The 27,981-nt window shown below is 41.5% G+C and overlaps 4 protein-coding genes across 6 annotated transcripts; 2 read left to right on the top strand and 2 right to left on the bottom strand.

Moving 5' to 3' along the window:
* Positions 1-816: 816 nt before the first annotated feature.
* Positions 817-5,653, top strand: tm4sf5 (transmembrane 4 L six family member 5). The gene is made up of 5 exons (XM_029526370.1): positions 817-990; positions 2,050-2,130; positions 2,659-2,801; positions 4,048-4,240; positions 5,418-5,653. Exons 1-5 carry the CDS (start codon positions 817-819, stop codon positions 5,433-5,435), a joined length of 609 nt encoding a protein of 202 aa, XP_029382230.1. The 3' UTR covers positions 5,436-5,653.
* On the bottom strand, positions 3,755-21,656 carry mettl3 (methyltransferase like 3). Of its 2 annotated transcripts, XM_029526367.1 has the most exons (12): positions 21,449-21,656; positions 20,799-20,989; positions 20,219-20,683; positions 19,931-20,106; positions 19,228-19,441; positions 18,943-19,130; positions 18,680-18,718; positions 18,462-18,570; positions 18,151-18,216; positions 17,950-18,062; positions 17,716-17,851; positions 3,755-4,255 (listed from the first exon to the last, which is right to left on the bottom strand). In XM_029526367.1, exons 1-11 carry the CDS (start codon positions 21,549-21,551, stop codon positions 17,737-17,739), a joined length of 1,779 nt encoding a protein of 592 aa, XP_029382227.1. In that variant the 5' UTR covers positions 21,552-21,656; the 3' UTR covers positions 3,755-4,255; positions 17,716-17,736. The 2 variants fall into 2 exon arrangements, with proteins under 2 accessions (XP_029382227.1, XP_029382226.1); XM_029526366.1 differs by lacking the exon at positions 3,755-4,255 and having other exon boundaries at positions 17,327-17,851.
* On the top strand, positions 20,991-25,589 carry ttc5 (tetratricopeptide repeat domain 5). Of its 2 annotated transcripts, none has more exons than XM_029526369.1 (10): positions 20,991-21,009; positions 22,071-22,161; positions 22,926-23,058; positions 23,149-23,360; positions 23,675-23,825; positions 23,963-24,054; positions 24,146-24,349; positions 24,627-24,841; positions 24,951-25,095; positions 25,183-25,589. In XM_029526369.1, exons 2-10 carry the CDS (start codon positions 22,099-22,101, stop codon positions 25,300-25,302), a joined length of 1,335 nt encoding a protein of 444 aa, XP_029382229.1. In that variant the 5' UTR covers positions 20,991-21,009; positions 22,071-22,098; the 3' UTR covers positions 25,303-25,589. The 2 variants fall into 2 exon arrangements, with proteins under 2 accessions (XP_029382229.1, XP_029382228.1); XM_029526368.1 differs by lacking the exon at positions 20,991-21,009 and adding an exon at positions 21,435-21,733.
* A 497-nt stretch (positions 25,590-26,086) lies between these two features.
* ccnb1ip1 (cyclin B1 interacting protein 1) lies at positions 26,087-27,981 on the bottom strand. Its single transcript, XM_029526935.1, has 4 exons — positions 27,685-27,981; positions 27,404-27,550; positions 26,962-27,136; positions 26,087-26,250 (listed from the first exon to the last, which is right to left on the bottom strand). Exons 1-4 carry the CDS (start codon positions 27,979-27,981, stop codon positions 26,087-26,089), a joined length of 783 nt encoding a protein of 260 aa, XP_029382795.1.

The following is a 27,981-nucleotide window of genomic DNA, read 5'->3' as shown; positions in this document are numbered from 1 at the left end:
TTTAGAGCATCAATTTGGTGGAAGAGTTTTTTTTTATCCTCACATGATTAATGTTTAACATGAAGCTGGAAAAACTTATGAACCTATTGATTTCCACCTCCTGCTCAGCTGGCTGTTGGTTAGTTAGTTAATCTGGCTTTGGAAAACAAAGCTTTTATTAAACTGTTGTTTGATCTAAGTTTTCTTGTGTTTGCAAAAGGTAATAAATAGAAAAACCAGATCGATATCGTCATCAGCAGGTATCAAAGGGTATTGAACTGTGTGACAGGGGCCCTCGGACACACCATCCGCCCCCGTGTTTGAACTTCTATGACTGTACAAACTCACAGAGGTAATGCATTCCCTAAAGCTTACACTAACCGTAACAATCACAACTAAATACCTAATCCAAACTTTTACCCGAAAACCACCCAAACCGCCCCGTGGAGACGTTTCACAGAGTGACACTCAGGTATCCCTTTACTCTTCATGTTCTTATGATCTTCTCATGACAGAAAAAGCTTCTCTAAGCATTTTGTCTTTATCTCAGATCAGTGAGATGATGCATGGGTCTGACATTAGATTGCAGGTGGCCACACCAATACTTGGCCTTTGCTCCCGCTCCCTTTCCTGCTGTAACTGTCGCCGTGTTTGACTTTCACAGTGATAGGGTGAGCTGTCAGTAGTGAGATCCAGTGACGTTTAGTCGCCTCCTTTTTTTGTCTTGTTTCGCCCACCTTTTTTGACCTCTCTCTGAATTTAAGAAGAAGGTGAGGTACTCAGTAGTGGCAGTAGAGAAGCAGAAGCGGCGTTAAATAAGAAAAGGAAGGTAACAACATGTGCTGTACGGGGAAGTGCGCCCGCCTAGTGGGACTGATCCTGCTGCCTTCAGCTTTCATCTGCATGATTGCTAACTTGTTGCTGTTTTTCCCCGACGGGAAAAGTCTTGAAAATGATCAAATCTCCACCCATGTCTGGCTCATGGGGGGACTGATTGGAGGAGGCCTCTTTGTGAGTATCTGTGGGGCTCTTTAGAGTCCGACTGGATGTTTTATTGTTTGTTGTATCCGGTTTTTCAGTCATTAACACAGCCCTTGTGTAAACCCGTAAAAAATTATTGTATGCTTTTATGCAGTTAAATTTTCTTATGTATTGTTAATTTTGGGAGGAACTCCAGGACCAGTTTTAGAGGGACAATAGTGGTTCATTTTATATATATACTTTTTATCTTGATGAAAGTCGTTTTATATATATATATATATATACAGGCCAAAAGACACACTTTCCTATTAATTTGAATGAGAAGGTGTGTCCAAACTTTTGGCCTGTATTTGTTTTTTTAAATATTCCATTGGATAGGAATAAAGTATTCCTATTTTATTCCACTCTGAGAGAGATACTGGTTTTCCACTCTACATTTTTACTCAACCACTTTACAAATTTAGATTATGTCGATATCATCATTTATAAAATGTGTAAAACAGATCAAATTGCTTCATTCTATTTACACTTGAATTACACATAACACTAATTGCCAGTAGCATGACCAAAACCTTCAGCTAAACTCTGACATCACAGAGCGTTAAGTAATAAAACCATCATCTGATCTCAGGTACGTCTACACCGAAGGACAAATACACAAGGACCTGATTATGAGTTTCCATTCCCACTATCTTGACTTTTGAGGGCCATCAAGGGCAATAGATAATTATGAAATATTTAATGTCGTAAAAGAACCAGAAGGACCTTTGAGTCTTGTGGAAGGACACTCCTTATTGCTGTGATGTAGTTTGGAACAGTGACAATAGTGATTTGGTCTGTCTCTGTTCCTTCGTCTATCTGGACAGAAGTCACTGGCTGCTGGGACAAGAGCATAAAACCCAGTTTAGGATTCACAAATATTTGCTCTGTTAACACACCACAAGCAGACAAATGCTAACATGCATTTTTGCAGATACACAAATAAAACCTACTTTTGAAACACTTCTGAGGAAGTCAGACAAAACATTTTCCTTCATAAATGTGGCAAAATTTTTTGCTATTATTATTATAATTTATTTAACTTTCCAGATGCTGTGTCCGAGCTGTTCGGCGATCAGGGCTGGGGGGAAGGGTTGCTGCGGGACAGGTTGCTGTGGCAACCGTTGCCGGGTGAGTGAAGTCATTCAAAAGGCAATTGGTGCTGAACTGGTTATGATGGACAGTAAGAGGAAGGCAAAGAGTGAGGGAGATGTGTATCGTGGACCAAAAGTCAAACTGTAATAATTAGCCTGTGGACAGTGTATTCATTTTGTATTTATGGTAGTGAGGCCATTCATTCCACTTCCATTTTTTTTTTGTTTTATTAAGTTTTGCAGAAGTGTAGCTCTAATTCAGCAGTTCTGCTCTTTTCAACAATGTTTTTTTCTTATTAAGACACCACCTGTGTCTTGTTTAACTAGAATGATACATGTGAGTCTGTTCTCTGCCTTAAATCAACTTAAATCAAAAGTATTTGTAAGGTCCAACAACCTGAAAGGCCACAGAGACACATGAGCAAATGGAAAAAAAAAAAAAGTGTTAAAACAGGAAAGTGAAAAAGTGTTAAAAGCGATTACTGCATAAAGAAACATTTCTACTTTAGAACCAGACTAAAACTAACTAAAATAATGATGCATTGTGTTCCCGTCCCTCCTCCAGATGCTGAACTCTGTTTTCTCCTCTGCCTTTGGGCTGGTTGGAGCCATCTACTGCACCAGTGTGTCCTCAGCCGCTCTGGCAGTTGGGCCCAAGTGTGAGGTGGAAGGTGAAAAGTGGATATACCCTTTTGAAAATCTTGGCACGTGAGTGTTTCCCACATTATCATGGTGACGACTAGTTTGCAACTTTGACCAGATAAAAAAAAAAAAAAAAAACCCATCCCATCTCCCTGTGCAGTTCTTTCAGTTATATTGCTGTTTATCTGTTCTACTCTGGTTTTATCTTCTCATCAGCTCCAGATCGGTGTCAGACTTTCAGATCTCAAATGTGTAACTTTCTTATCATCGAGTAGCTAAACAGTTTTAGCTCATCATTGTAAAAAAAAAAAAAAAAAAACTATGCATGCAATATTTTCTAATCCCCAGGTGGTGGCAGACTGAATCCAACCTTTCTGTTTAAAACATTGGCAGCTTCAGTTGGACAAACTTTTGCAATAGATCTGGGAACTTACTCTTAAGAAACAGTTTAGTAAAGTAAACAAACTTTCTTTTTATATCCTGGACAGAGTTCATGTTAAGAAACGGAACAGATAAACAATAATCATTCTATTTATTTATTTTTATCTCCTCCTGATCCCAAAGCATTAATTTAAAATGAGGAGCACATTTGGCACTCCTGTGGTATTTTACAAGCTTAGGCAAGTCACACTGAATCAACCAACAGAAAAATATGATATGAGCATGTTGTTCAAATGTAGGATTTGGTTGTCCACGATGGGTGCAACACAATGCATGGTGGGATATTAATATCACCCTCAGCTTGTCCCTCCTCCAGAAAACCTCAGTTTCCCCTTTTTTGTTCCTGTTTGTGTCTGATGCAATAGGTTCCTTTTCTGCTGCAGGCAGTGAACAGATATTAGTGGACTCGATCGATGGAGACTGAATCTGACTATTCAGAAAAAAATTAAGCACATCTCCGAATTCTAGCTTTTTGAAAAGGATGGATTAGATCTGTTTCATATCATTTTAAATTACATATATCTTGGGGAAAAAGTGTAGTTCCCAAAATGTGGAACACTACTTAATTTTTTATTAATGATTTTCGTAAGGACAGATAGATAGATGCCACTTTCCTCCAACAAAACTCTGATATAACGCTGATATTTCCATTCAGACCTCTTCACTCATTTCCTCATCATTTTTTCCCACATGTGCTTTCTTTCTCCACTCCTTTTTCCAATCACGTCCTTACTGGCACATTTTTCCTCAACTCAGTCATCGCAGCTTATTCCTCTTGCACCCCAAACTTGGCCTAATTCACACATATTTTCATTAATGCTGTATGTGTCCTGTGCAATTCTTCTGCTCATACTGTTGCTCTCTCTCACAGGGGTAATTCAAGCTACCTCATAAACCAGGAAAAGTGGTCGATCTGTGTATTTCCCAACAACGCAGTGATGTGGCACGTCGTCCTATTCTCCATCCTGCTGTCCATGGGTATAATTCAGATGATACTCTGCGGCATCCAGGTGGTCAATGGTTGCATGGGATGCATCTGCGGAGACTGTCGTGACAGCAAAGATGTAAGTGAACAAATCCTGCAGGGCAAAAACAAAAATCGAAGTAAATTCAATTAGGAGACCAAGAGAGAGGACACAGGCAATGCTTTGAGATTACACAGTGAACTTAATTTTCTGAGCCCCACAGGTCATAACATCAACACAAATGATCCAGAGGTGTCAGAAAAAGGGGAAACAGCAGAATATTAAACAATCTGCTGGCACACCAAAGTCAGCCAGCATGTTCTCTGCAGACTGGTTTGATAACTCGCTATAGCCAGTAACATCGCGCACGGCTTTGCCTCATAAAAGCTTCCCTCTGTGTTGCTGTTTTGGTTGCTCTTCTGGATTTCTATCAAGTCTGCCACTGACTCAAAACAGGAAAAGGAAAAAAGTTTTGATCCTGTGTTGATAGTCTGTGGGCGGGAAATAGATAGGCTGGCTGTTATGGGATTGTAGCAAGTAAATGTGTGAGCTTAAGTGGGCTGGATGGTGGATTTTGTTACCTTTGAACAATTCGGCTGCTGCTGTAACCTAAATCCACCAGACAGCACTGAGAATGGCATCAGTCTTCTCATGTAACTCTGCAGGAAAACAAACAGGACTCGCCTTTTAATTTTAATGCAATATGATTTAAAACACTTAAAAATCCAAAGTCAAGGTTTCACTCTCAAGGCAAAAACTTCAGAACAACGCTTAGGATGCTCCTCATGGCAAAGGTCATCATCTTAGATCGATTGAAAAGTATTGACTGCAATAAAGACAAGAATATGGTGACTTATCAGGTCCCTTGTGTCCCTCCCAACAAGTAAATAAGCAGCTTGGCAGGAAGTAAAAAAGGTCAAAATGTAGAATTTTGTTCGTGTTGATGATTAAACACCAGGATTTAGCACATGGTTGAATGTATAGTGATGACTCTTGAAAATGTTTTTGACTTTTTGCCGTTGTATATTTACACTGATGTGAACACATGTTTGTGCACATATTGGATATAAAAATAATCAAAGCTCACTACAAAATTATTAAAAAAGACTGTAACATTGTACAATCTAAAAGAACGCTAAGCTTCGTGCTGCACTGCTGACATGCAGACTCATGAAGGGTTGACTACAGATTAACACGATGCTCACATTTATTGACAGCTCTGTCAGTCATCTGAGATCGTCGCTCCGTTTAACACGTGTCTTCTGCCCCATTTCAGGATGAAAGCGGACTGTGAAGATGAAGATGGCCACCATCCACCTACTGTGACCTGAATTTACAGGGAGCAGGTTTTGTTTCTGTGTTTCCCGTGAAGCATGTTCAAATTTTCTTTTGATGCTCCTCGATGCCTTACTCCATTACTATGTGGATTTTATTCCTGCTGGTGGTTTGTATCGCTTGACTTTGGTCCAAGTTCTCATTCACAGAATTCACAGAATTTCCACATCCAGCAGTTCACAGGGCAGATGAGGATTAATCTGCAATTGTAAATAAATATTTGTTTTTGCTTTCGAGGCCAAGACTAAATATCACAGCAAGAACTGATTAAAAAAATAATGATAACATTATTTGCTATCTTTCTAATGCTTGGATTTGTGTATCATTGGTCAAACTCCTCTTAACTGAAGCTGTTTATGTTCAGATGAGTTCAACATTAAAAAACTGTATCCCGGTGACACAGATACACAGATTTCTTTTACTGCTTATGTCTGCTTATTGAGCTGAAGAACTTCTGCAGAATAACTGTTGGATCTCTGTCAATGACTTCCCTCTCACTGTGCCTGCAGCCAGCTATGACAGATTTGTTGTGCGTCAAGATGATGTCAAAGGTCAGGACTCCCCCTGTGGACACTGTGAACACTACAGCTGCATAAACAACACAAGCTGTGCTTGTGCCTGTTAGCATAGGTGCAGGTTAAGCCCATAATCTTTTGTTGCCATGGAGCGACTTCGTGGTAATTGTTACCTAACTTTCAAGTTAAAAGCCTGTTGCAGAGCTGCGCCCAGGTAAATATAGTCACAGTCTCTTGGGAAAGGCCAAATACCCCAAAGCTGTATAGCTCAGAGCTCAAGCCAAGCCTCCCTGGCACTACAGATAAATACATTTGGGCTTCAGTGGCCTCACTGCCTCGTTAATATTGTCCAGAGATCATTATTCACACACACACTCTCTATAAACAGCCGCAGCCAGAATGAGGTCTGTGTGCGCAGCAGCAAAATCACAGTTCCATGTGCTTTGGCTTGGAAACAATCAAATCTTTCAAGCGAAAGTGATTTCAGACTGTTCCCCTGTTCACATACTTCCAGGACAGGAAGGGGGAAATTATGTGGATGGAAATAATAAATACTAACGACACCGTGACTGTCTTAGCTACACTGATGGGTCCGGTATTATGCAGCTCTCTTATATAATGCACAGCGCAAAGTGAGGACAGAGTGCTGGTGACAAGAGTTTGGAATAAAAGAATAGTGGGACAAAGGGAGGATAACGGGAAGGGGGCCCAATCCTAGCTACTTTTTTATGCAAATTATTGCCACTCTAAAAGAATCCAGAGGGGCAAAGTGGTGTTAACCATGAGGTGGACCAACATTGATGTGAGTGAATAGACAGGGAAAGTTTCCCGAAAGACAGAAAGGAGTGAAACACAAAGGAATACGACAGGTCAGAAAGACTGTGGCTTGACACGCAATATATCTCAGCGACAGTACAGATGACCCTCAGCATGATAATGACAAATACAAACTTCAAAAGAACGCGCTGCTCGTACAAAAGTGTGTCAGTGCTCCGTTTTCTTCGCACCACACCAACAACCGCAGCCTCATTTTGAAGCCATGCTGTAATCGGTGACCAAACTCTTGAGTCAGACATGCAACTGATAACTCAGCAGTGTCCGCCACCCAATAATTATCTCAACAACACAGCGAATGACCCAGGCCGAGCCGCAGAGCAAACAGTCAGGCACATTCAGCAGGTCTGTGAGCAATCAACAATGTCATCACTACGTCAGATTTGATGAATTATTTCACCAATGAATTCATTTTACATTAAATGTCTCTGTGTCCAGCATGTGGTGCCTTAAGGGTGTGTGATGAACACTTAGCAGTCAAATGAAGGTGACATTTTCAAGTAGCACCATAAAGACAAGTAAAATATCATATTTAGATTGAGTCTCTTTGCCAGAGTCAAATTTGTTGCACTAACGTTTTCTGCCAAGGCAACAATTGCTTTAAGATGCTGACAGCGCCTCTGTTGTTGGAACTACATGATCATCATCAACACCGAGACGTGACATTTTACACTTTAACCACATATTACCAACAAGACATCGTGTCACTTTCAATTTTTTTAAGCTTCTTTCCCTAAAAGTAACTTAAAGAAGATGAAGTGCTGTAGAACTGAGGTTTCACTGCCTCCTCTCTGTAATGAGCTGGTTTAAATCCACCTAGCGAGAAATATATGAGAATAATACATTTTTGATCAAAACTGAGCTGAGCCCTTCTTTCCATTCTTTACCAAATAGAAACAGACAATAAAAGCAGGAATACAAATTAAACTAGCTGGCTTTTAGCTAAAGCTACTACATCGAAATAATAGATATTAATTTTCATGGACGACATCCAGTTTTTCCAAATAAGTTGAATCTATTTATGATGGAGAAACAACCTCATTAGCTTTACGCAGGCCAGCTTTGGATTTTACTGGAGATCAAGTGATATGGTTGATCCAGGGGGTGTGAACCTTTAAATCAGGTATTTCATGAACTTTTCTGTCTGCCAGTTTGAGATTTGTAAACCATTTCACCCCGAAAAGTGATGAGGAAATGGGCAAAGATTGTGATTTGCAGTCTGCATGATAATTTATTTGGACTTTTGTGATGTTGAAAAAATAGAGATGAAATGTAATAAAAAAGAAGAAGAAGAAGAAGAAAGGTTGAAGCAGAAGTAAAGAGAGTCTACTGCTCTTTGCCCTTCAGGTTGTCCATTTACTAAATTCAGCTTTATCAGGTGTTTTGCATGATATGCAGGATACACTCATGATTAGACTCCCCCTGCACATTTAAGGGTTAATTCAATCACTGGGTGTAATAAATACACCGTTATTTCTATGGCTTTTTTTTTTTTTTATTAAAAATAAAAAATAAGTGGCATATTGTACACAGGAAAGCTGAGGAGACTAAAGGACGGTGAAAGTCGCTGGAACCAGACATGAGCGACCACAGCCAGCCAGTCCCGGTCCCGGCTCCACAGGAGCATGCCAACATCAACAGAAAATCAACAATCTGGGTGTGGGAATGTCCTGAGGTTTAAGGGACAAGGGAGGGGACGAGAGGGGGAAGCATGGACTCAGGCAGGGAGCAGTAAACATTCAGCGAGGACTGGACTGGTTTGATCCTGCAGTTTCTTGACTTTGTTTACACTCTATTTGAGGCCCTCTCTGATTTTACTGTGAAATCTTAATGATGGGAATAGTGTTCAACTTCTATGCATGTTACAGCAGTAGAGCACCACAAACATTCAAAAAATAAGTGCAGGGTTAAGAATTTTATATATTTTGTCGAAGAGCTATGAAGGCATTGTAAAATGTTTCAATAACCTTAAAAATGATTTGGAGCACTAAAATATTTACCCGGTGTGATACAAGATTTGATCCTTTGGTAAAGAAACATACATTTCTAAATGATTATTTTTAAGTATAAGATTTTTCATCTCAATTGTTTTGCTGCTCAGACTGAGTATTTTTTTTACCTCTAGTCAATGATTTGATTTGAAACCTTGTATGTGTTCTTCTTTCTGGACATTCACTTCTATTTTCGTCTCTCACCTACTGGCCCAGTGCCACCAAGGGATTGAATTACCAGCGGGACATGAAATTCAGCAGGCATGATGTAAGTATTATGACATTGTCGCTTTAAACTTGCCATTCAGTTTGTTCACTTCTCTCTGGGCTAAGAGTGTCTGATGTCATGACGGCACTTGAAGCCTATGGGACAGTGGGAGTGGCTGCAATTCCTGATAACTGAGCCTCCTCATGTGTTCGCAGGAAGCCACTGTGTGGCCTCATAATGATACTCAGGCCACTGGCATGACTGCCATGGACATTTGTCACCTTACAAGGAGAGGAATAAGTGTGCGAATGAACTGTGGGGACACTGCAGAGGGACAACTTGACTTTCTCTGAATGCATGAGAGTAAACTCAAGAATCTGTTGTAAAAAAATAAATAAATAAAAATGAAATAAACTTTCAGACTTTCATTGGGAAAAAAGTTTCAAGTCATTTTGACACATTTTGATCACGTAAATCAATCAGCCTTTTTTTTGTTTGACGCCATTAGATGTTTCTTGTATGTTTAAATTGAAATCTTTGTACAAAAGCTATTGTTCAGTCTGCTGCCCTGCTGATGATCATCTTACATGGAGACAATTTAAAATTAGAGACAATGTCCCACTGAAGCATGCTTGTCCTTCACCCACATCTACGGGTGTAAATCTCTACATGCAAGCGTGCACATATCTCATCGCTCAACTGAACATTAACACAGACAACGCAGAGATTTTGACACCGTATAACAGTTGTAGATGTCACTACACAACGGTTATGAAGAAACGACTGTAAATTGCAATTCTCAATTCGTTTTCACCTTAATTTTTGCTTTGATACACAGACACACAATTTTATTAGTTACTCTTATATTAATATCTCATTCATTCTCTTTTGTTCTAATTGTATCCTCACTGCTGTTGGACTGAACAAGATATTTAGCTTTTCTGGTTTCAAGCAGCAAACATCCATCCTGATTTTAGTCTCTTTGGACTTGACCGTAGAAGAACAGCTTTAGAAATGCGCCTGCTGCTTTAACAGCCGGTTTCCTTGGTGATTTTCTGACCAGCAGTCACGGACTCACTCTGAGATCTCATCTGGGTAAATTTCCACCAGACAGAATCCTTGCAACCAATGAACTGGCCTAAATAAGCCCCAGTACTGGGCCAGCGAGCTAATAAACATCAATAAGCCATCTAATGAGCCCAAGAACAGCCAGGTTTCCCTGAGGCAGAAATATGTGAATATACTGTTAGAAAAACAGTGCAATTTTCATTCAATGTTACAGCTTTTTCCAAATTGAATAGACGAAAAATGCTTTTATTTCCAACCGTGCGTTGGCTCACACCCACGTATGTGGTTGTGAAGCGCAGCAGCAGTGAGGAAGGGCTAATGATGACACACTTTGTGGCTATTTTCATATATGTTGTGTTCTCACATGCTTCACATCGCATACGGACAGGTACTAGCAGGGTGCAATTCGCTGTGTGTGACTCAATGCAGGTGACAAATGATTTACACCAGACTGCACCTTAATCCCATGGAAGCATGTTTCACTCCTCTTCGTCACCTTCTGTGGCTCTTATTGCTAAATTTTAAAATGTTTGAACAGGTTTCCATGGAATTTAGTTGGCATGGACCAAGACAGAGATTTACATGTCAGTTGTGTTTGCAGAATATTATAGGAAGATTTTTATAGGTAAGAAATATTTGAATGAAAATTCAAGTTCCCTCCAGGTGAGCAGACAGAGCAGGAGGCAGGAAAAGGAATCCACTGTCCCCTGAAGTATCTGCGACTATAATTCTTCTCAGTACGTTTGATCCAGTTCCAGACTTAAACCCTCTCACTCTAACAGGATTGGGATTTCCTGCAACGTATATGTCTCCCTCTTGTTCAGTGCTCCAATGCTGCTGTGTAAAATTCTCAGTTTTAAAAGCCACATTAAAGTTTGGCCAATAAAAGAAGATAAGGTGGTTGAAGGTCATGTTGAAGTTTTGTTTGTGGTTAAATAAGAGAAGAACCGACAGTAATTTTGTGTGCATGAGCTGGAAGCCGACTCAAGGTGAAGGCGGTGTTCTTCCGCCATCCCAACTCCTGTCTTTGTTTTCACATCAGTTCAGGATCAAATAAAGTCTCATGACATGTCCTTTGCATAACTGAGGAAAATGTGTTTCTGTTTTTGTTCTTATTATTTAGTGTACAAAAAAAAACATGCACATTCTAATTTTCGGATATTAATTTGTTTTGCAGTTAGCTCCACTGATCAGGAATGAAAATAATAATAACAATAATTACCATTATTTCCTTATCAGTTTTCTTGTTTTAGTATAAAATATAAAAATATGTTTAAGGGTAAAAATAAAGGAGAGAAAAACACCGTCCTACCAGGAATGATGTCATACAGTTGATTGTGATCTCTGACCTTTCTGCAGAAGACAAAGAGGAAAGTTAGGTGTTTTTTTGTGACAGAAAATGAGTCTTTTGTCGACTGTTGGGAACTGCTTCTTGTTCACAGTTTAAGAGGTCAAACCACCTTCACTCATGAAAGTGATTGAGTAATTTTGGATTTGCACATGAAATCTCTCCGTCATGACCTGATCACAGTGGAGATGCTATTTAAACCCACTTCGGTGCTATTTCTGGCTGAATTTGTGTTATCAGTGTCAACCAGAGTGAGGGGGCGAAACAAAGCCAGAGGAAGGGGCTGAATGTGTGAACGTGGGATGCGTGAGGAGGAGATCTTATAGCGAAGGGGAGGAGGGGAGGCGTGTCCGCCCCGTCACCACGCTCCGGGGATCAGCTATTTAAAGTCCAGTCCCTCCGCGCCTGGAACCTTTTTCCAGGACAACCCCACCGGTCCTGCTGCAGGTAGGGCACACATGCAGACCTGCACTTAAAGCGGATGTTAAAAACAGACAAAAAAAAAAAAGGCTCAGCATTTCTAAAATGTCATTTGAAACTGTAAAAGCTGCAGTTCAGGTTTGTTTGTGTGTTTTGGGGCGGGGGGGGGGGGGGGGGGGGGGGGGGCGTGTCGTTGTGTGTTTTGGTATGTGGTATGTTGTGCTGCTGTCCGTGGATCAGCTCGGTGCCGGTGATCGTTAAAGTTTATTTGTCCGACAGCAGAGATAAAGCGCGGAAAGCTCAGATTAGCCCGTCTGGCGCGAGCTCCCATTCAGCTTTTCCACCTGCACGCGCGCGAGCCCTCCTCACGTTCCCAAAAATAAATGAGTGGCAGGGATTAGTTAAAAAAAAAAAAAAAATTTAATTAAATTAAAATAAAAGAAATGTTTTGTCGGTTTAGGAGCTGACATGTTGCTGTGTAACACACATTCTAATAAAACAATAATAACATAAGATGGAGCCATAATGTGGCTCAGAGGATTTCAGGGGAGCAGGAGAGAGCTTCATTTTTCATTTCTTTGGCATGCTAAATTGATAAACATTGCATTTTTGCTTTTAAAAAGAAAAAGTAATACTTGAATAAATAAATACTTAACGTCCATCAGGATTTAAAGACATGGTGTAAACATGTTTTACCAATTATAGACAATTAGGTTACTATGAATTACTACAGGATGACCCCTCCTCCCGAGTCAGGAGGAGGGGTCAGACTTTTTTACTATATTAGGTTGAGCTTTCTTCACCTCCCCAGTATTTTAAAAAAGCTCTGCGTTAAACCTTAAAAGTAATACATATCAGCATATTGTGCTTGAGAGTGTTACCATACCATACTGTTGGTGAAGCACTAATATGTATCCATTTTAAATATGCAGCTGGTTTTACAACAACTTCAACAACTGCAGGCTATTTTACAAGCTAATCAGGTGCCATGTTTTGTTTCAACAGTAACAGCTATCGGATAAATGCAATGCAGGAAAAATACAAAGTTTTCGTTTGAAATGAGTTGAAGCAGAAGCACAAAGAAGTGTAAAGTGGAGGAACAGGTGCCTAAAGTGTGCTTAAATGCTGCACTTGAAAAACAGAATTAACTGATTTCCCTTCAGTGTCTGGTTGCTAAAAGAGCTTTGGAGGCACCTAAAAGCTGCTTTATCTGGTCTCTGTGATGAATATGATTATAGAGGATTGTATGCTGCTATTAATGGACAAACACACTTGTGCAGGTATATGTGAACAGAGTGTGCGTCATCCACCCTGGCAGGCCTGTGTGAAGCTTTGTACAGACGGCAGTGACACAAGACTGCACTTTTTTCCCCATAAAGCCCCAGAGACCATATTTAAAAGGGTGGCTTAGTAGAAATGTGGAGCTGTGGACAGATTCTTATCGTGTTACTGTACGCATATGTGCTCCGCTGCTTGTTTAACATTGTTTACAAAGCAGATAAGGAGCTCAATGTGGACAGAGGGGGGCAAGTCAGGGGCTTGTGCTGAAAGAACTCTTTGACTGTTGTCCAAAAATGGAAAAAAAAAATATATATGTAGGGATCACATTTAGCAGACATGTTTGAGTAACTTAACTTTTACTAAAACTTTCCTGGAAACACACTCACATGCACAGACAAGCACTCCTGCCACATGTGGCAAAACGCAGATAATGAATCTCAAACTGAAAGCTTCTTGCTAATCCAGAGGGATTGCACAATTTTCAGCTCCATCAGTGGATCGCCACTGATTGAACAAGTCAAACCACATTATTTGGGGGCTGCTCGTTCCTAACATCAGCTGCCTGCAGCCTGGAACCAACAGTTTTAAGAAAAAAAAGAAAAAGACGAAGAGAAAAGAGAGTCCAAATTCAGACCAGTACACCCCCCGCTCCTTTTTTCTGTTTATTTTTTACCATCCGCATCGTCTGACGTCTGTCCTTGCCCCGTTGTCTTGTTTCTTCCTCTGCTCGCTGTGGATAACTTAGTTTGTGCCTTCTGAATGTGTGTTTTTGCAATCTGAAGTTGTTTTTCTTCTAAAGGCTCCAGGCCGCAATGTGCTGCCAGACCCCACAACCAATCATGATCTCAGTCCAAAATTCCTCACCACTGACCAGGGCCTTAATATTGTGTGTTTGTATGTGAACTACTTTGCGCACTAGTTCTGATGGGAGACAAATTGGATGCCTGTGGAGTTCCTAATATGCAACTAATTTCAAATCTCTGCACAAGCATCATTAAAATTAGGTGGGGAGGGCCTGGTCCCTGTTGTCTCACTGGCAGAAGCTCTAATGGATCACTATAATGGATCCACTGTGCTTGTAAACGGGAAGGATAGGATTTCAGAAGCACACCTGAGTGAAACGGAGAAGGGAGGTGCCCTAGATGATTAAGAAATGCAGAAACTGACGAGCTGAAATAAGAGACCCAGAGTTTTGGGGGTATTTTTGCTTTCTGGACACAGGTCTCTCCTTTTCCTTTGCCTGCAAGCTCCTCCAGCAGCTCTGTGACTGTGTGTCCTTTAAGTTGTAATCATAGTTTTCATCAGATACCCAAATCTATGATTAATGAACAATGGGGCTCAGCAGATCATCACACCAGTGGCTTTTCCCTTTCAGACCAACAAAGTAGATAGTTTATCTCACACTCTGCTGTGTTAAACTTTAAAAGACCCACATTTAGGGTCCTGCTTCTTGGCAATAATAATGCTAAACTTTCTTAAATAAAAAAGTATCACCACATAGCTGTTGTTTGCTGTTTATATAGACTATTTGTGTATCTGAGAATGATCCAGGGAGCAAACACATGTAGAAGGCCCCCCAGTGCCTGCTATTCAGGGCAAGACGCCCAAACTCAGCAACTGAGGTTGCTTTGTGTCCCATTTTAAGTCTCTATGTGGTCAGGTTGCATCTCTTTCTTGTTGTTTTTCCTCTTTAAGTGCCCTTTCTGTTTACAATTTTGAAACTTTTGTGGTTGTTTTGGGGCCTCCCTGAAGTCGTCCTCCTTTTCCATTTCTAGAATCTTGTTTTGCATCTTTTCGAGTTTGTTGTTTTTCTTTGTGGTCATTTTGTGTCTCTTTGTGGTTGTGCCACTCCTGTAGATGGCTCGGAGGAAGGAGTGTTCTATATAGAACAATGATTTAGTTTTAAATGTTTAATATTGTGTGTCATGTATTTCTTCGCCTGGAAGATGACTAATATAACAATTGACACTGGGTTTGACACCCCCCCCCCCTTTTTTTTTTTTTTAAACCCTTTCTCACAATTACAATTGAGATCAATCACCTCCCTCGGCTCCATATCCTCTGACCTATTTCTTAACCCGATTAGACAAAAATAAACACAATTTTTTCACTCCAAGCAAATACAGCTCAGCACTATCATGCAGTCCTGACTTTATCTTATCGCACAGAGGTGCCAAAATAGGAGAATCCTCTGGGAAATTATGAAACAGACTTGTTGCTCAATCAGTCAGATCTACATTACCCGCAGTGTGAAATTAAACCCTCACTGCATGCTCAGGGCAGATTTGCAGTAGGATAGGTCAAGTTTGAGTGGCTCTTTATTGCCAAATGACAAAGCAGCTCTAGTGTGAATCCTGCTGGACGGGCTGAGAGTGAAATGTCATAGAAAGAAACCTTTGTACATTTCTCATTTGGAAACAATAGTTCTCATTCAGGTATCCACTCATCTGTCTGCTGGTCATCACTCACACACATCAGATGACCTCTATGTAATCTGTGTTTGGTCTTCAGACAAGGGCTTATCAATTTCTCTGGGTGCTGCAGTCTGTTGACGTCCTTTTCTAGGATTAGGAGAGTCGGCAGGATGATGATGATGGGCGCTGTAAATAGTGACTAATTGGCTGGTTGCCAGGCCACCATGCCATGCAGTGTGACTGTCAGATTATAGTAGGCTATCATGCCGCCCAAGTGCAGGATCATAATTCCATTAAACTGTGACCTGGTGAGGAGATGAGGAGCTGTCAACAGGCCCGGACACTCAGCCCTGCCGTCAGTGTGATAAGGCAGCTTAAATGTGAGCTGCAGGAGAAAAGGGCATGCTGGCACATGCACTGTTTTATACTAATGTATCTGTGCACTCCTCTCTTTACAGACATCTGTCATGGGTGTGAAGATGCTCCAGTGTTTTCCTTTCTACAGACGCTGCAAAGAGCGCTGCAAGAGGCAATGCCCCCCATCCACAGGTGAGGCAGCCGCAGTCAGACCATTTCAGAAAAATCCACAGTAGACCAAATAAAGGCTGTGATGATAAAGCATGACTCTTCTTCCCATCCCTCAGTTCCTTTAGAGGAGACGAAGCCTCGTCTGTCCTCCACAACATCCTGGGGCAGTGACAGTGAAGGAGCAGGAAGTCTCAGTCGGGGATCCCAAATCTATTTCTCCACCAAGGCCAGGCTGTCGTTCAGACACCAGCTGGACAGCAACATCAACGCAGTGGATGCCACCTACTAAGGAGTACAGGGTGTTGCAGAGGAGATAAATGGACTCCAGTATCAAAGTTTTCCATTGCCCCACTCACACTCTGAGCTTGTGGCAAAACCCAGCAGCCTGGTAGCTGAGCAAATCCATCCGTCATCACTGTTACACATGACCACCAGTCGCTCTGAACAGGCTACCATTTGCATTTAATCCCCTCTGTCCTTGATGCCAACAAAGAATTCTTGATGATGAATCAGATTCAGTGAGGGAAATCGGTAAACAGACTCGGTTTCCAGTCTGAGAAGACTCAAGAGTGCATTCAGCACGCAAATGGACATAATAGGAGTGAAAGAGACGACAACATAGACTTGTTTACAGCATTCACCACCAACAAGTGCATTTTTTTTTCTCCTTATTTTTTGTGGTGGATGATAAGTTTTCGTTTTTCTACTCATTCTCTTTGTAGAAAATTTCTTTTCAGACAACCTTTGTGGGACCCCCCCCCCCCCCCCCAATTTGTAGATGTCACTGCCCTTGTGGGTGTTTAAATTCAGTGTTGACATTTTTTCTAACTGGGTTAACCTGCCAATCCTGCAGCTACAGTGAAATACTAGAAAACTGAAAAGGAAAAAAGGCAAATTAACTCTAATTCTAGCACAAATACATTAGGGTCATATTGACAGTTTGTATAGTATTAGTAGGTAAGAAGATATTAAACAGCTGCCACTAGTTTTTTTTTTTTTTTTTTTGCATCTTTCTTTTAAAAAGCATACCCTAAGTACAGTCTGAGCTACACAGCAATTACATTTATATTCTATATTTTGAGAGACCTGCTCGGCTTTAGCTCCCTTCTTTTTGTTTATATTTTTCTAATCAAAACACTCCAGTTTGCATTTCTTATTAAAATGTATTAATCTGAAGATATCTTTAGGATGAACAGGGTTCTGTATTTTCCTACAAAGAACAGATATGAATGTCAGCACTGATTCCAAAAGACTGTGAAAAACCTGCAGAAATTTGAAACTTCCTATGTTTTGTGGAAAACCAGTTATTAGCTATTTGAATCCACGGTATGTCAAAAGAAAAGTTTCTTTATTCTCAACTAACACAATAATAACAATGTACATTTAAAAATGGCTCCTGTGTTTTTATTGGAGGTGAATGTGAAAGTTTTGCAGCGTTAAATATGGGGGTGTCACATACATGAAGGTATAGAAGTGATGAAAACATGGCAAAGTAATTCACATTGCTTCTTCATGTGATTTCATTTCCTAACCAAGACAGACAGTGTATCTTACTGGCAATATTATTTAAAAAACTATTTAAGTTTTATAGAAAAATAAACAAAAAAAATCTATACACAAACTTCTCCAGACCTGTTACCACAGATGATCTCATCACTGCATGTTTTTGGGTTTGGAGATGACGCCGTCTGGATAACGCTTCTTAAACCGAGCCACAACCTCAGGATCCAAGAGGTGAATGCCGTCAAGCTGGTTTCCAAGAGTAATCCTAAAAAGCAAATATAAGAAAAAAGGGCACAGTTAGTAAAAGGAAAATGGATAGAAAAGTTAAGTTTTCCTTTAGACTTTAGGATGGCAGTGTGTTACCAGTTGGGCTGGACGTTGTGGGGTCGACCAAACAGCTCGATCTTCCGGGTGCCGGGGGAGAGTCTCTCTATCATACCATAGATCTCGTCTGGCTTGTGGCTGGTCGAGCGAACCTGGGGGAGAGTGGGCAGAGTTTAACAAAGCAAACTTCTCAGGCTGAAGCAGCCCCTGGCGCATGGGACAGAAGATACGGCCATTTACCTCAGCCACGATGACGTCACAGTCCAAGCCCCTGTTGAACCCCTGAGGGTTTCCCTTTACCCCAACCTGGAGAGGAAACATCACATAGTACAGTTTAAATGGTCTATGTATATAAACACACATCTTTACAGACATGCTGACAAAAAATGAGCTAGTAGGAGCTCAGTATGTAGCTAACAGCATTTCTAATGAACAAATCCTACACACGTATCATTGGGCTTCAAGCTGAGTGGTTGTGTGTAAATGTGACAGACACAGATTCAAATACGAGATATAAGATGGCGTGAAGGAACAGAGACATGTATCCATACCAGACAGTGCTCCTTCCCATGGTTCAGCCAATGGCCTGTCCTCCCAGTGCGGATGATTCTCTGAAGCTGGTTGGTTTTCACCCATATGATTTCATCCACACGCTCATAACTGAGAGGAACAGAAAGAAACAAAAAGGGGGAAATGGAACATATGAGGCTTAAAATCAATCAGTGTTCTGCAACAAAACAATGATTTCAAAATGTTAGGCAAGACTCACCCCCAAAGACTGAGGCACTCTCTGCCCAGCTCCATAGCCCTATAGGAGGAGAAGCAGCAACAGAGTAAACCAACAAAACCATACCTGTGAGTGCAGCACCAGGACTGCTCTCACACGTTACTTCTATTCAGACTATTAAATTATTCATTATGACCACTAGATGTGCTTTATGCATGTACACAAGCTAAGTGCTTGCTTTTACCTTATCTCTGCTGCTGGGATATAAAGTAACACTGTCAGGAACAAAGGGTTGTTTTAGTTACCTGCCAGTGACCCAGAGGAAGAGGAAGCCATCGTCCTGTAGCATGGGGATATTGAGTTTCCTCATCTCATCGTCAGTCAGCGTGCCATAAGGCAGCTCCATGTGGATGTCCCAGGGAGGGTCAGCCATGACCACTGCAAACTTACCCAGGATGGAAACGTCCAAGTAGCGGATATCACAGCAGATCCACTGGAAATTAAAGCACAAATAATAACATCAGCATTTGTCTATTTCTTGTTCTCCATCCTCAACTTCTTCTCTCATCTCTTTCCACTCGTTTCCTCACCTGTGAGGGGAAAAGCTTGCCCACATTGCTGTCAGCGTCCCCTGCATGGAGACCAAGCTCAGCAGTCCCCGCCTGGGGGCCCAGCAGGCTCCCCTCGGCCTCTGGAGGGCTGTCAATCTCATAGTGGACGTATTTGCAGGTGTCCATGTGGAAGCATGTGTTGAGGAAGGAACAGTCGCCGAGGCTCTCGTCTGTGTGCTTGTTGATGATACGACTATGGAAATACACATTGCAAAGAAAAACTGATTCACGCCAATGTTTGGAATGAAAACCGCAAAAAAATATTAAAGTATATCATCACAAATGTTAAACTACAAATAGGCAAGAAGCTAAAGTGTAGAAATCATTTTCAAGAAACAAGTACCAAGATACATTATCCATTACCTTAATTACAGCACCCTCCCCAGGTCAAACTGAGAATTTCTCAAACAAGATATTAATTTATTTAAATTAAGTTGTTGTGTTAAATGTTAAATTTGGAATCTGACATGCTGGTATCCAAAAGTAAGTACAGAGTTGAGTAAATGGGATCTAAGGGACTTTAGCACATGAAACGTTTTTTTTACTTTTATTTTGGCTCATTTTAATAATTTTTTTGTTTGGTCACCTGTCTGTTGTATATTCTGGTTACACCATCCCTCCATCACATCACGACATAAAAGCAGACATAAGAAGTTCTCTAGGATTGCTGGGTAAGACTGACCGGAAGTGTAACTTGGTGCAAGGCTGAGGTGTGTCCCCAGAACGTATACACTCCTCTTTGGTCCCGTGGTCACAGAATTCTTGGACCTGAGCTCGGCCACGAGACCGGAACTTTTCCACTATGGACTGTTCCTTGGCTGTGCTGGCATTAAGTAGCTCCAGAATCTCTCTGCTGACCTACACACAAATAATAGTCACAAGATGCAGTAACAGCATTCACACAGCCACTCTCCTGCTTCCATTTTGAGAGGCTGAAAATAGAAGTGATTGGGATAATCATCACTCTTACCTTCTTGCTCTGCTGCTCTTTTGTGGACTGTTGGTTCAAGAGACTCTCAATTTCCATGTCCACGTGAGACGACTGGCTTTTACTGCTCCTGCCCTTCTTCTCAGCCCCACTCCCCAATGCTGAAGGACCAGCCAGTTGTGAGGAGCAAGCTGGCGTCAGAGAGGTGGAGGATGAGTGTGGTGGTGAAGCAGCGCTCTGCAGAGAGGGTGAGAAGCCTGCAGGTCTTTTGTTGTGGGTTTCATCTTCTGCTTTTCTCTTGACTCCAGTTCTTTGGGCTCCAGCCCCAGATCCGATCATAGCCCATAGTTTTGTGTGGTCCACAGCTATGACGACTGTCGAAGAGGAAGCGGAGGAAGAAGTCGTAGAAGAACAGGCCATGGTCGACTGCCGCACCTCGATTAGCTCCTGTGCTGAAAATTTGAGCAGCAGACTCTGGATGCACCCGTGACTGACAGCAGATTCAGACTGAGTGACAAACAAATGCGATACGGTACATGAAACAAAGACAGAAATAATGTATTCAACCTGATAAAAGGACTATTTTTCAACATATAACTGGGACACAAAAACAAAGACTCACACTGTTGAGTTCATTTGTGATTGCGAGAGAGTCTGTAGGAAGTGAAAGGCTCAGATCAGACAGATATCCCAGTAGCCTCTTCTCCAATTCAGGATCAGGTGGTTTCTCTGTCTCCTCCTGAGAGGTGAACGGAGCTGATGGAGCTGGGCTGTCACTCCTGGCTGTTGAACCGTCTGTGCTGCCACCACCATCTATAGAGAGGAGCGAACAGGTTAAGTAAAACTGTAAACGATTGAAGAGGTCTTCTTTCAAGGTGAGATCGAGCTTTCCAAATTATTTATATGGCAAATGAACAGTCTTGATTAAATTCAAGGACCACAAATCTGACACTTTATGCCTTATATTTTAGGTCTGACGTGGCTATGAGCTTTTCCTTTAATCTCATTTATATTTTATGTTAAAGTTGTTCCACACATGATGCAAAAACGGAAACTCTATTATTATTAAACAATTAGATAAACCTCTTCTTGGGAGATCGACAGAAAACCAAAACTCCGAGTACTTTCTAGTAAAAGCAGTAAATTTAAAGATGTCTCTGTTGACAATAACTGACTATTTATTTCCGCTCGACAATATTTATGGAGTCAAAAACCACGAAGTTTTTAGTAAAGCTGGTTATTTTTAAAACCCCCGGTCGGTTGTGGACGTACCCGCGGACAGCTGAGCTGGGTCCTTCCGCCGCCGCTGCAGTCTTTCCCGCAGAGAGTCCAGCTGCTTCTTGTGCGCCTGGATGTTGCTCCATGTGTCCGACATGACGAGCCGGGCTCAACGGCGGCACAGACGCCAAACACCGGCGACAACAACCGGCTCTGCAACAAAAGTTCACCGCTGCCCGCTCTCCAAGCAGCGAAAAATGTATGGTACGCCAGGAAAAAGAGCCGGACCGGAAACAGCATCACAGAAAGTTCCCGGCCACCAGTGAGCAAATGCCCCAGGTGGTTAAATTAAACAAAAGAAATAAGCATCGTACTTTTTATCAATATATATTCAAAGACGTGTTTTAGGAAACGAACAAATCATTTTTACAGATTCCTTATTTTGTTATAATTTTTTAGACTAGCCATTGTCGGAAGCATTTTATTGCGACCTTCTTTAACAACTTCCGGCGTTACTGAAATTAAAAGCCAGTTTCCTCCCTGATAAAAGTCACTGCATAAGTGATCATTTGACTAAGAAATGACTTCTATTCCATCATCGCAATAATAAAAATTGCCTTAAGTTTAACAGTCCATCAGTAACTCGTAATTTTTGTCCCACTTCACCTGCTAACAGGCTGCTGTAGCTGCTCGCCAACGCAAAGATGGCGGAAGAGGAGAAGAGTGGTGAGCCTGCGAAAGACAAAAACGAGCTGCAAATTTTCAAGGCAAGTCCCGTCAGACATCAGACATATCACGGATGTTTAAACCATCCGAGTGGCTCGACTCTTGTCCGATTATTGTCGTACGATGCTTCTCAGTTTGCTTGCTGTGACAACTGGCTGCAATTGCCTTTTGCTATCTGCATTTCTGCTCTCGTTGTGTTTGGATAAGCCACACTTCATGTTTGAGGTGTGCAGCGACTTTAAGTCTTTAATACCATCACCGGATAACTGTGTCATAACGTCCAAGGCGAGAATCTGAGTCTGCTACTTCTTGCTGAGTCACCAGATTGCCAGTGAGCATTAATCCTGAATGCACCAGAGGAACAAAGGGATGCTCTGGTCTTAAATACAAGCCTTCATCTGTAACATGAGAGAAGAAATACTGCAGAGTCCACACGTTTGTTAAATGTGACCGTCTGGTTTTAGTTTCCAGGTTCTAATATTCCTTTTGTCAGACAGACACAATAGACACAGAGGGTAAGGAGTCCAGGACTTTAATATCTGGCAATATGATATGTTTTGTCAAGCATAAGTCAGGGTCATTTCCTGTGTTGCTTTGTTATCCACAATTAAGTTCTTACTCCAAATACAGATAGCAGCCTGGTGTTTTGGTGCATCTCCAATAGCACATGAATGTCCTCGTTTTCAGTCATACTTTAGTCAGATTTGTCTGAGAAAGATGTCCCTTTGATCTATTTTTAACTGGTAAGTATTCATGATTTATTTTTTTCATCCACCCACCCCCCCACCCGTCCTTCCCATTACAGGAGCTTGTGGATGAGTTGTATAATTTCAGAGATTGCTATTTTGAGACTCACAGTGTGGAAGAAGCTGGAAAGAAACAAAGTGATGTTGCACAGGAAACTAAGAAAACACTGAAGAAACTGGAAGAAAAGGAAGGTGAGTGTTTACACAACAGCACTGCGTCGCTAATTCAAATTACACAGTATCATTTACATCCTCTGTATCTCTCTTTGTGATTTGCTGCAGACCGTTATAAACATAAAGCAGAGTTTCTGCTGCAGAAAGGCAGGTGCCTAAACGTCGTTCCAGACTTCAGTGCCGTGGCAGAGGAGTGCCTTTCCCGGGCTGTGAAGCTGGAGCCTGGCCTGGTCGAGGGCTGGAACACACTGGGGGAGCAGTACTGGAAAAAAGGAGACCTGACTGGTGCCAAGAACTGCTTCACTGGAGCGCTGCAGCAGGTGGGACAGATGTGTTCTCACTTTTGCATTGACTTTCTGGCTTCACATAAAAAGACATAATTCAGGAATCATATACCAAAAAAGTTTTTCCTCAGAGGGATTCAAAGGACAACCTGTAATTTATAGCCTTTTTTCAGTGATGTAAACTTGTTTTCTGTGTGATATCCCCACTTTAAAACAACTGAACCTGGAAATACATCAACTTACTTGACAAGTCTAAATAAGAATCTTCTTTTTATAGTTTATCTCTGCTGACCTCACTATGTTGGGCTTCACTTGTAAACTAATCTATGTTTTATCCTTCATTTCTGTAGAGCAACAACAAAGTGTCTCTACGTAATCTTTCCATGGTGCTGAGGCAGCTGCCAACGACAGACAGCGATGTTCATGGCAAACAAGTGCTGGAGAGTGTGGACATGGCCCGACAAGCTGTCCAGCTGGATACCACAGACGGCACGTCCTGGTGTGAGTAGTGTGTCTGAGTTCCCGTAAAGCAGAAAGGATGAAGACAGTGTTATGGGGGTGTGAGAACAACTCCCTTTTTGGCTGCTGTCACTATACAAATCAACCAAACAAAATTATATTTTTATTGTTTTTCACAGATATCCTTGGAAATGCCTATGTGTCTCTGTTTTTCACGTGTGGACAGAATCCACAGTTGTCTCAACAAGCTCTAAGCGCCTATGCACAATCTGTGAGTACACACACGTTTAATCGCCTAGCTAAAATTAGTCAGTGCTGATTGTACTATTGTATTAATTTTTGCTCCTCTCCCTCTTGTGTAGGAAAAAGTTGACACGGCGGCCTCTTGTTACCCAGAGCTGCATTTCAACCGAGCCACTCTGTTCCAATATGAGGAGATGTACGGGTCTGCGCTCGGTGGCTACAGCCGTGCGGCAGCACTTGACCCGGGGTGGGAGGAGCCACCAGAAAGAGAAAAGCAGCTCCTAGAGTATCTACAGAAAGTCACTGAACTCATTCAGAACAAGGTAGGAGAAAGTGTTGGTCAATATGCATATTAATTATTTTTGATATATGGCCAATTATTATTTACCTAACAAAACCTTGATTCACAAATTACATATTTACTAATTATGTGAACAACAGGCTGGACTTGTTTTGAATAGAAAGAACTGTTAGTTTATTCTGTTCAAACCAGATTTGTTTGATTACAATAGGAGAAACACTTTTTTGCCATAAGGTGGCAGCAAAGTGCAGCCATTGTCCTTATTTTGCTCCTAATTGCGATCCTTCATTTCTTTTCAGGGGAAAGTAAAGGCACGCCGGTTACGGACCATGCTGTCGAACCTCAACACTTCAGCTTTGGGTCCCTGCTCCTCCCCTCAGTTCCGGTCCCCTGCAGGCCGTGTGGGCAGCCTTGAGCCTCGAACTCTTTCCTCACTCGCACTTGGCCACAATGCTGGGGTGGCTGCCTTGGGCAAGGTTGTGTTCAGCCTGGCTTCTGAAGGTCGGATGGCATTGTGAGTACGGCTTCTTTCTTTCATTACTAGTCCTTATTCTCATGCAGGTGGATTCTTCTGGAAGCCTTCTTATTTTGAAGTGGTCTTGTAAAATCTTTAACTCCTCTAGTACGTTCGGCATGGTGGACAGCGAGGAGACGTGTATCGTGGTGATGGTGTACAACACAGCTGACAGCTGGGGTGTCCTGATAGGAGACACTGTTGTCATTCCTGAACCTCAGGTCAAACGACACAGTATAACACATAAAGATAAGGTCAGTGTTCCATGTAGTTAGACATTTACAGGCTATATTGTCTCCCTGATTGTGTGACTGACCTGTTCGCTATCTTCTCTCTGGTAGTCATTAGACTTCAGAAGTATACGAGTGGACTCACCACTGCTGCTCATCGTCAATGGCAAGAAACAAAATGCCAAAAGTCAGATTGCTGTCTCTGTCAGCTACAAGCCCCAGAGTGAATGAACCCAGCGGGAGGCGAGCGGACCAAAAACAGTTTGGATAATATGGAAGTATGAAGAATAAGTGTGTGCCTGTTTCATGTGTTGCTTTGTATATAGAGCCTGTTATGTTCCATTGTCTTTAGAGAGACAGACTGTCTATATTTATACATTTCTTTTTTTTTTTTTTCTTTTATTGTTGTGAGGACAACTTGGAGTTTTTTGTCAATGGATGAACCTGTGATGATGACAATGTGATGTCGGAATTGTGACTCCAGTTTCTCCAAATAAAAAATGAATAAATCCTTTTGCTTTAAACATTTTGTTCTTCATTCTTCATGTTTACACACACACGCCAAAGGTCACTCATTCAGTAACAGAAATGTAAACAGGTGGAATATTTTTGTGACTATGGCTGAAAGGCCATCAAAGTCAGTGCAGCACAGTAGTATCTAATTATATATGAGCCCTGTAAATATCTCTATGAAACATTTTCAATTTTTTTCCCCTTTTTCCCCTCTGTTATTAATGACAAAAAAACTGAATGTAAGGGTGCTGTTGCTCTGTGGATGAAAGTATTCATGCTGTCTTTGACACTTTTACTGTACTGCCAACATTCAGCCAGAAAGATGAGACTAAAACATTTAATTTTTTAACTAAAATGTAACAACACTTTTATGGTTTAAAATTATAATAAATGATCAAGACAAACCCTTGAGGGAAACACTTCCAACTAAATTAACATTAACCCAGAACAACTGTGTAATGTGGGAAATAGCATTTTGTTAAAGTCACTATAAAACCTGTTCTTAGTGTTTCTTGAAGGGCCGGCCTTTCTCCCGGGCAGGGGAGCTTAACTGGAAGAAGGTATTGGCTCCGTCAGCCTCCAGGCAGGAGAAAAATCGAGTGTCCGCGTCAGGGCCCACGGAGAGGAACTGAGGGCTTCTCTGGGGAGTCACCTGTTGAGCCAACCCTGCATGACACACGAGAGGTTGACTGATGTCCCTCATTGTCACATTGACTAAAATTCCCTTACATAGACAATCACCCCATTACTCCCACAGTTCTTTCTTGATGACCGCTCATTCTCAACCGCTACAGCTGTGCCTTCCTTTGTGCCAGTTAACAGTATTCTTGCTGAGCTTCCTTCCTTGACTAATTAATCAGCATGGAACAACTACTAAAAGCACTTAATTCTCAGGGAAAGACAGAAAAATACTCCATCTTTCTAATCTGTACTGGATCAAGTTTATTTATTTTCCAATCAAATATTTGTTGTATTAACAACTATAAGTCAGTCACAGCTAAAGAGACATTTGGGCTTAAATTATTTAATGGTATCATTATTTGATTGGCAAAAAATTTGATGTTAACTAATCCAATCACCACTGATATACTGAAGCAAAACTGAATATCATGTTATTTCACAGTATTTAAAATGAATTTTTCATGGGATATAACATTAAAACGCGTTGTCCAAAAATCAATCAGTAGAAACAAGGAAATATTATATATGTAGAATTTACAGCCCGATAATTCATACTCATGGAGCAGACATGCATTTGAATGTCCTTATACTTACACTAACATTGACCATTTATGTTACACATTTATCTCTTGTACAAAAACACCCATCATGTAATGTGTGTGCCTTAGAGGCATTTATCTAAATGTAAACTCTTACCGGTGTTGAAGTCATGATGTCCTGGTTGTGGCAGTGTGTCTCTTTCTCCAAGACCAACCACCATGTTACGCAACCTCAGGGAGTCGTACAGCCCCTGAAGTTTCTGGTACTGCCGATTCCTTTCCATCAGCCTCTCAGAAACTTCACTGTACTTCCTCTTGTACTCCTCCATCACCTGACAGAAATAATATTTTCTACTTTTTAGGTAATTTATATAAGATTGGCTATAAAAATGGCAGGACAGCCAGTGACTAAAATGAAATATTATCAGAATAGGAACAGAGATAGCAAAGGTGAACGCTTTGAAACATTACATTTCACATTTGTCACTAGTCACTTCCTCCCTTTCCATTTTCTCAGGGAGAGAGGTGTAGGAGCTATTTACCCCTTTTTCAATGTGAGGTTATGAATGTGCATTCAGATTTTAGGAGTTTTGCTTTACTTTCTTCAGAGAATTGATTTCCCCTCTCAAGGCACTGAGCTCCAGCTCTCTGCTCTGGTTCTGCTGGTTTAACAGCTTTTCCATTTGCTTTAGCTGTGTCTCGGCCCGTGACAGACTGTACTCTTGGTACATTCGCTCCTGATGGACCTGTGCACAAGAGAGTGACAAGATCAGTGCTTTATAAGGGAGAGAATGCAACCGGATAGAAAAAGACAGTTCAAGTCTCGCTGATACTGAGCTATGGAAAGCTTACAGGCACATTGAGATCTTATATATCTGACCTGATAGCTCCAGAAGGCTAGAGCACGGGCACTGATATCCAGAACAATGTCTGGACGCAGACCTGCCAGCACCATGGCTTTATACTCCTCAGAGGGCGACAGCTCCGTCCGCACAATGTCCAACTTCCCAGACAGCGCAGAGGAGCAGGCCGGGCAGATGGCAGGAGAGCGGCTGAACTCACCAGACCCGTGCTGATCACAGAACACGTGTGAGCAGGCTGTGATCCAGGCAAAGCCACTGAGCTTGGTCCGGCACTTTGGAAAGTTACACAGGAGTGTGTCATCGCAGAGAGACAT

This window comes from Echeneis naucrates, chromosome 18, assembly GCF_900963305.1.
Source record: "Echeneis naucrates chromosome 18, fEcheNa1.1, whole genome shotgun sequence".
NCBI lineage: Eukaryota > Metazoa > Chordata > Actinopteri > Carangiformes > Echeneidae > Echeneis > Echeneis naucrates.
This window is presented reverse-complemented; position numbering and strand designations above follow the sequence as displayed.

Excerpts from the sequence above, each read along its gene's own strand:
- tm4sf5 (XM_029526370.1), top strand. The coding sequence starts at position 817 with ATGTGCTGTACGGGGAAGTGCGCCCGCCTAGTGGGACTGATCCTGCTG. Across the intron at positions 991-2,049 it reads TGATTGGAGGAGGCCTCTTT|ATGCTGTGTCCGAGCTGTTC; the intron begins GTGAGTATCTGT and ends TTAACTTTCCAG. Across the intron at positions 2,802-4,047 it reads CCTTTTGAAAATCTTGGCAC|GGGTAATTCAAGCTACCTCA; the intron begins GTGAGTGTTTCC and ends TCTCTCTCACAG.
- mettl3 (XM_029526367.1), bottom strand. The coding sequence starts at position 21,551 with ATGTCGGACACATGGAGCAACATCCAGGCGCACAAGAAGCAGCTGGAC. Across the intron at positions 20,990-21,448 it reads CCCAGCTCAGCTGTCCGCGG|ATGGTGGTGGCAGCACAGAC; the intron begins GTACGTCCACAA and ends TCCTCTCTATAG. Across the intron at positions 20,684-20,798 it reads TCACAAATGAACTCAACAGT|TCTGAATCTGCTGTCAGTCA; the intron begins GTGAGTCTTTGT and ends TTTGTCACTCAG.
- ttc5 (XM_029526369.1), top strand. The coding sequence starts at position 22,099 with ATGGCGGAAGAGGAGAAGAGTGGTGAGCCTGCGAAAGACAAAAACGAG. Across the intron at positions 22,162-22,925 it reads ACGAGCTGCAAATTTTCAAG|GAGCTTGTGGATGAGTTGTA; the intron begins GCAAGTCCCGTC and ends TTCCCATTACAG. Across the intron at positions 24,055-24,145 it reads TAAGCGCCTATGCACAATCT|GAAAAAGTTGACACGGCGGC; the intron begins GTGAGTACACAC and ends CCTCTTGTGTAG.
- ccnb1ip1 (XM_029526935.1), bottom strand. The coding sequence starts at position 27,981 with ATGTCTCTCTGCGATGACACACTCCTGTGTAACTTTCCAAAGTGCCGG. Across the intron at positions 27,551-27,684 it reads TAGCCTTCTGGAGCTATCAG|GTCCATCAGGAGCGAATGTA; the intron begins GTCAGATATATA and ends TCTTGTGCACAG. Across the intron at positions 26,251-26,961 it reads ACATCATGACTTCAACACCG|GGTTGGCTCAACAGGTGACT; the intron begins GTAAGAGTTTAC and ends TGTGTCATGCAG.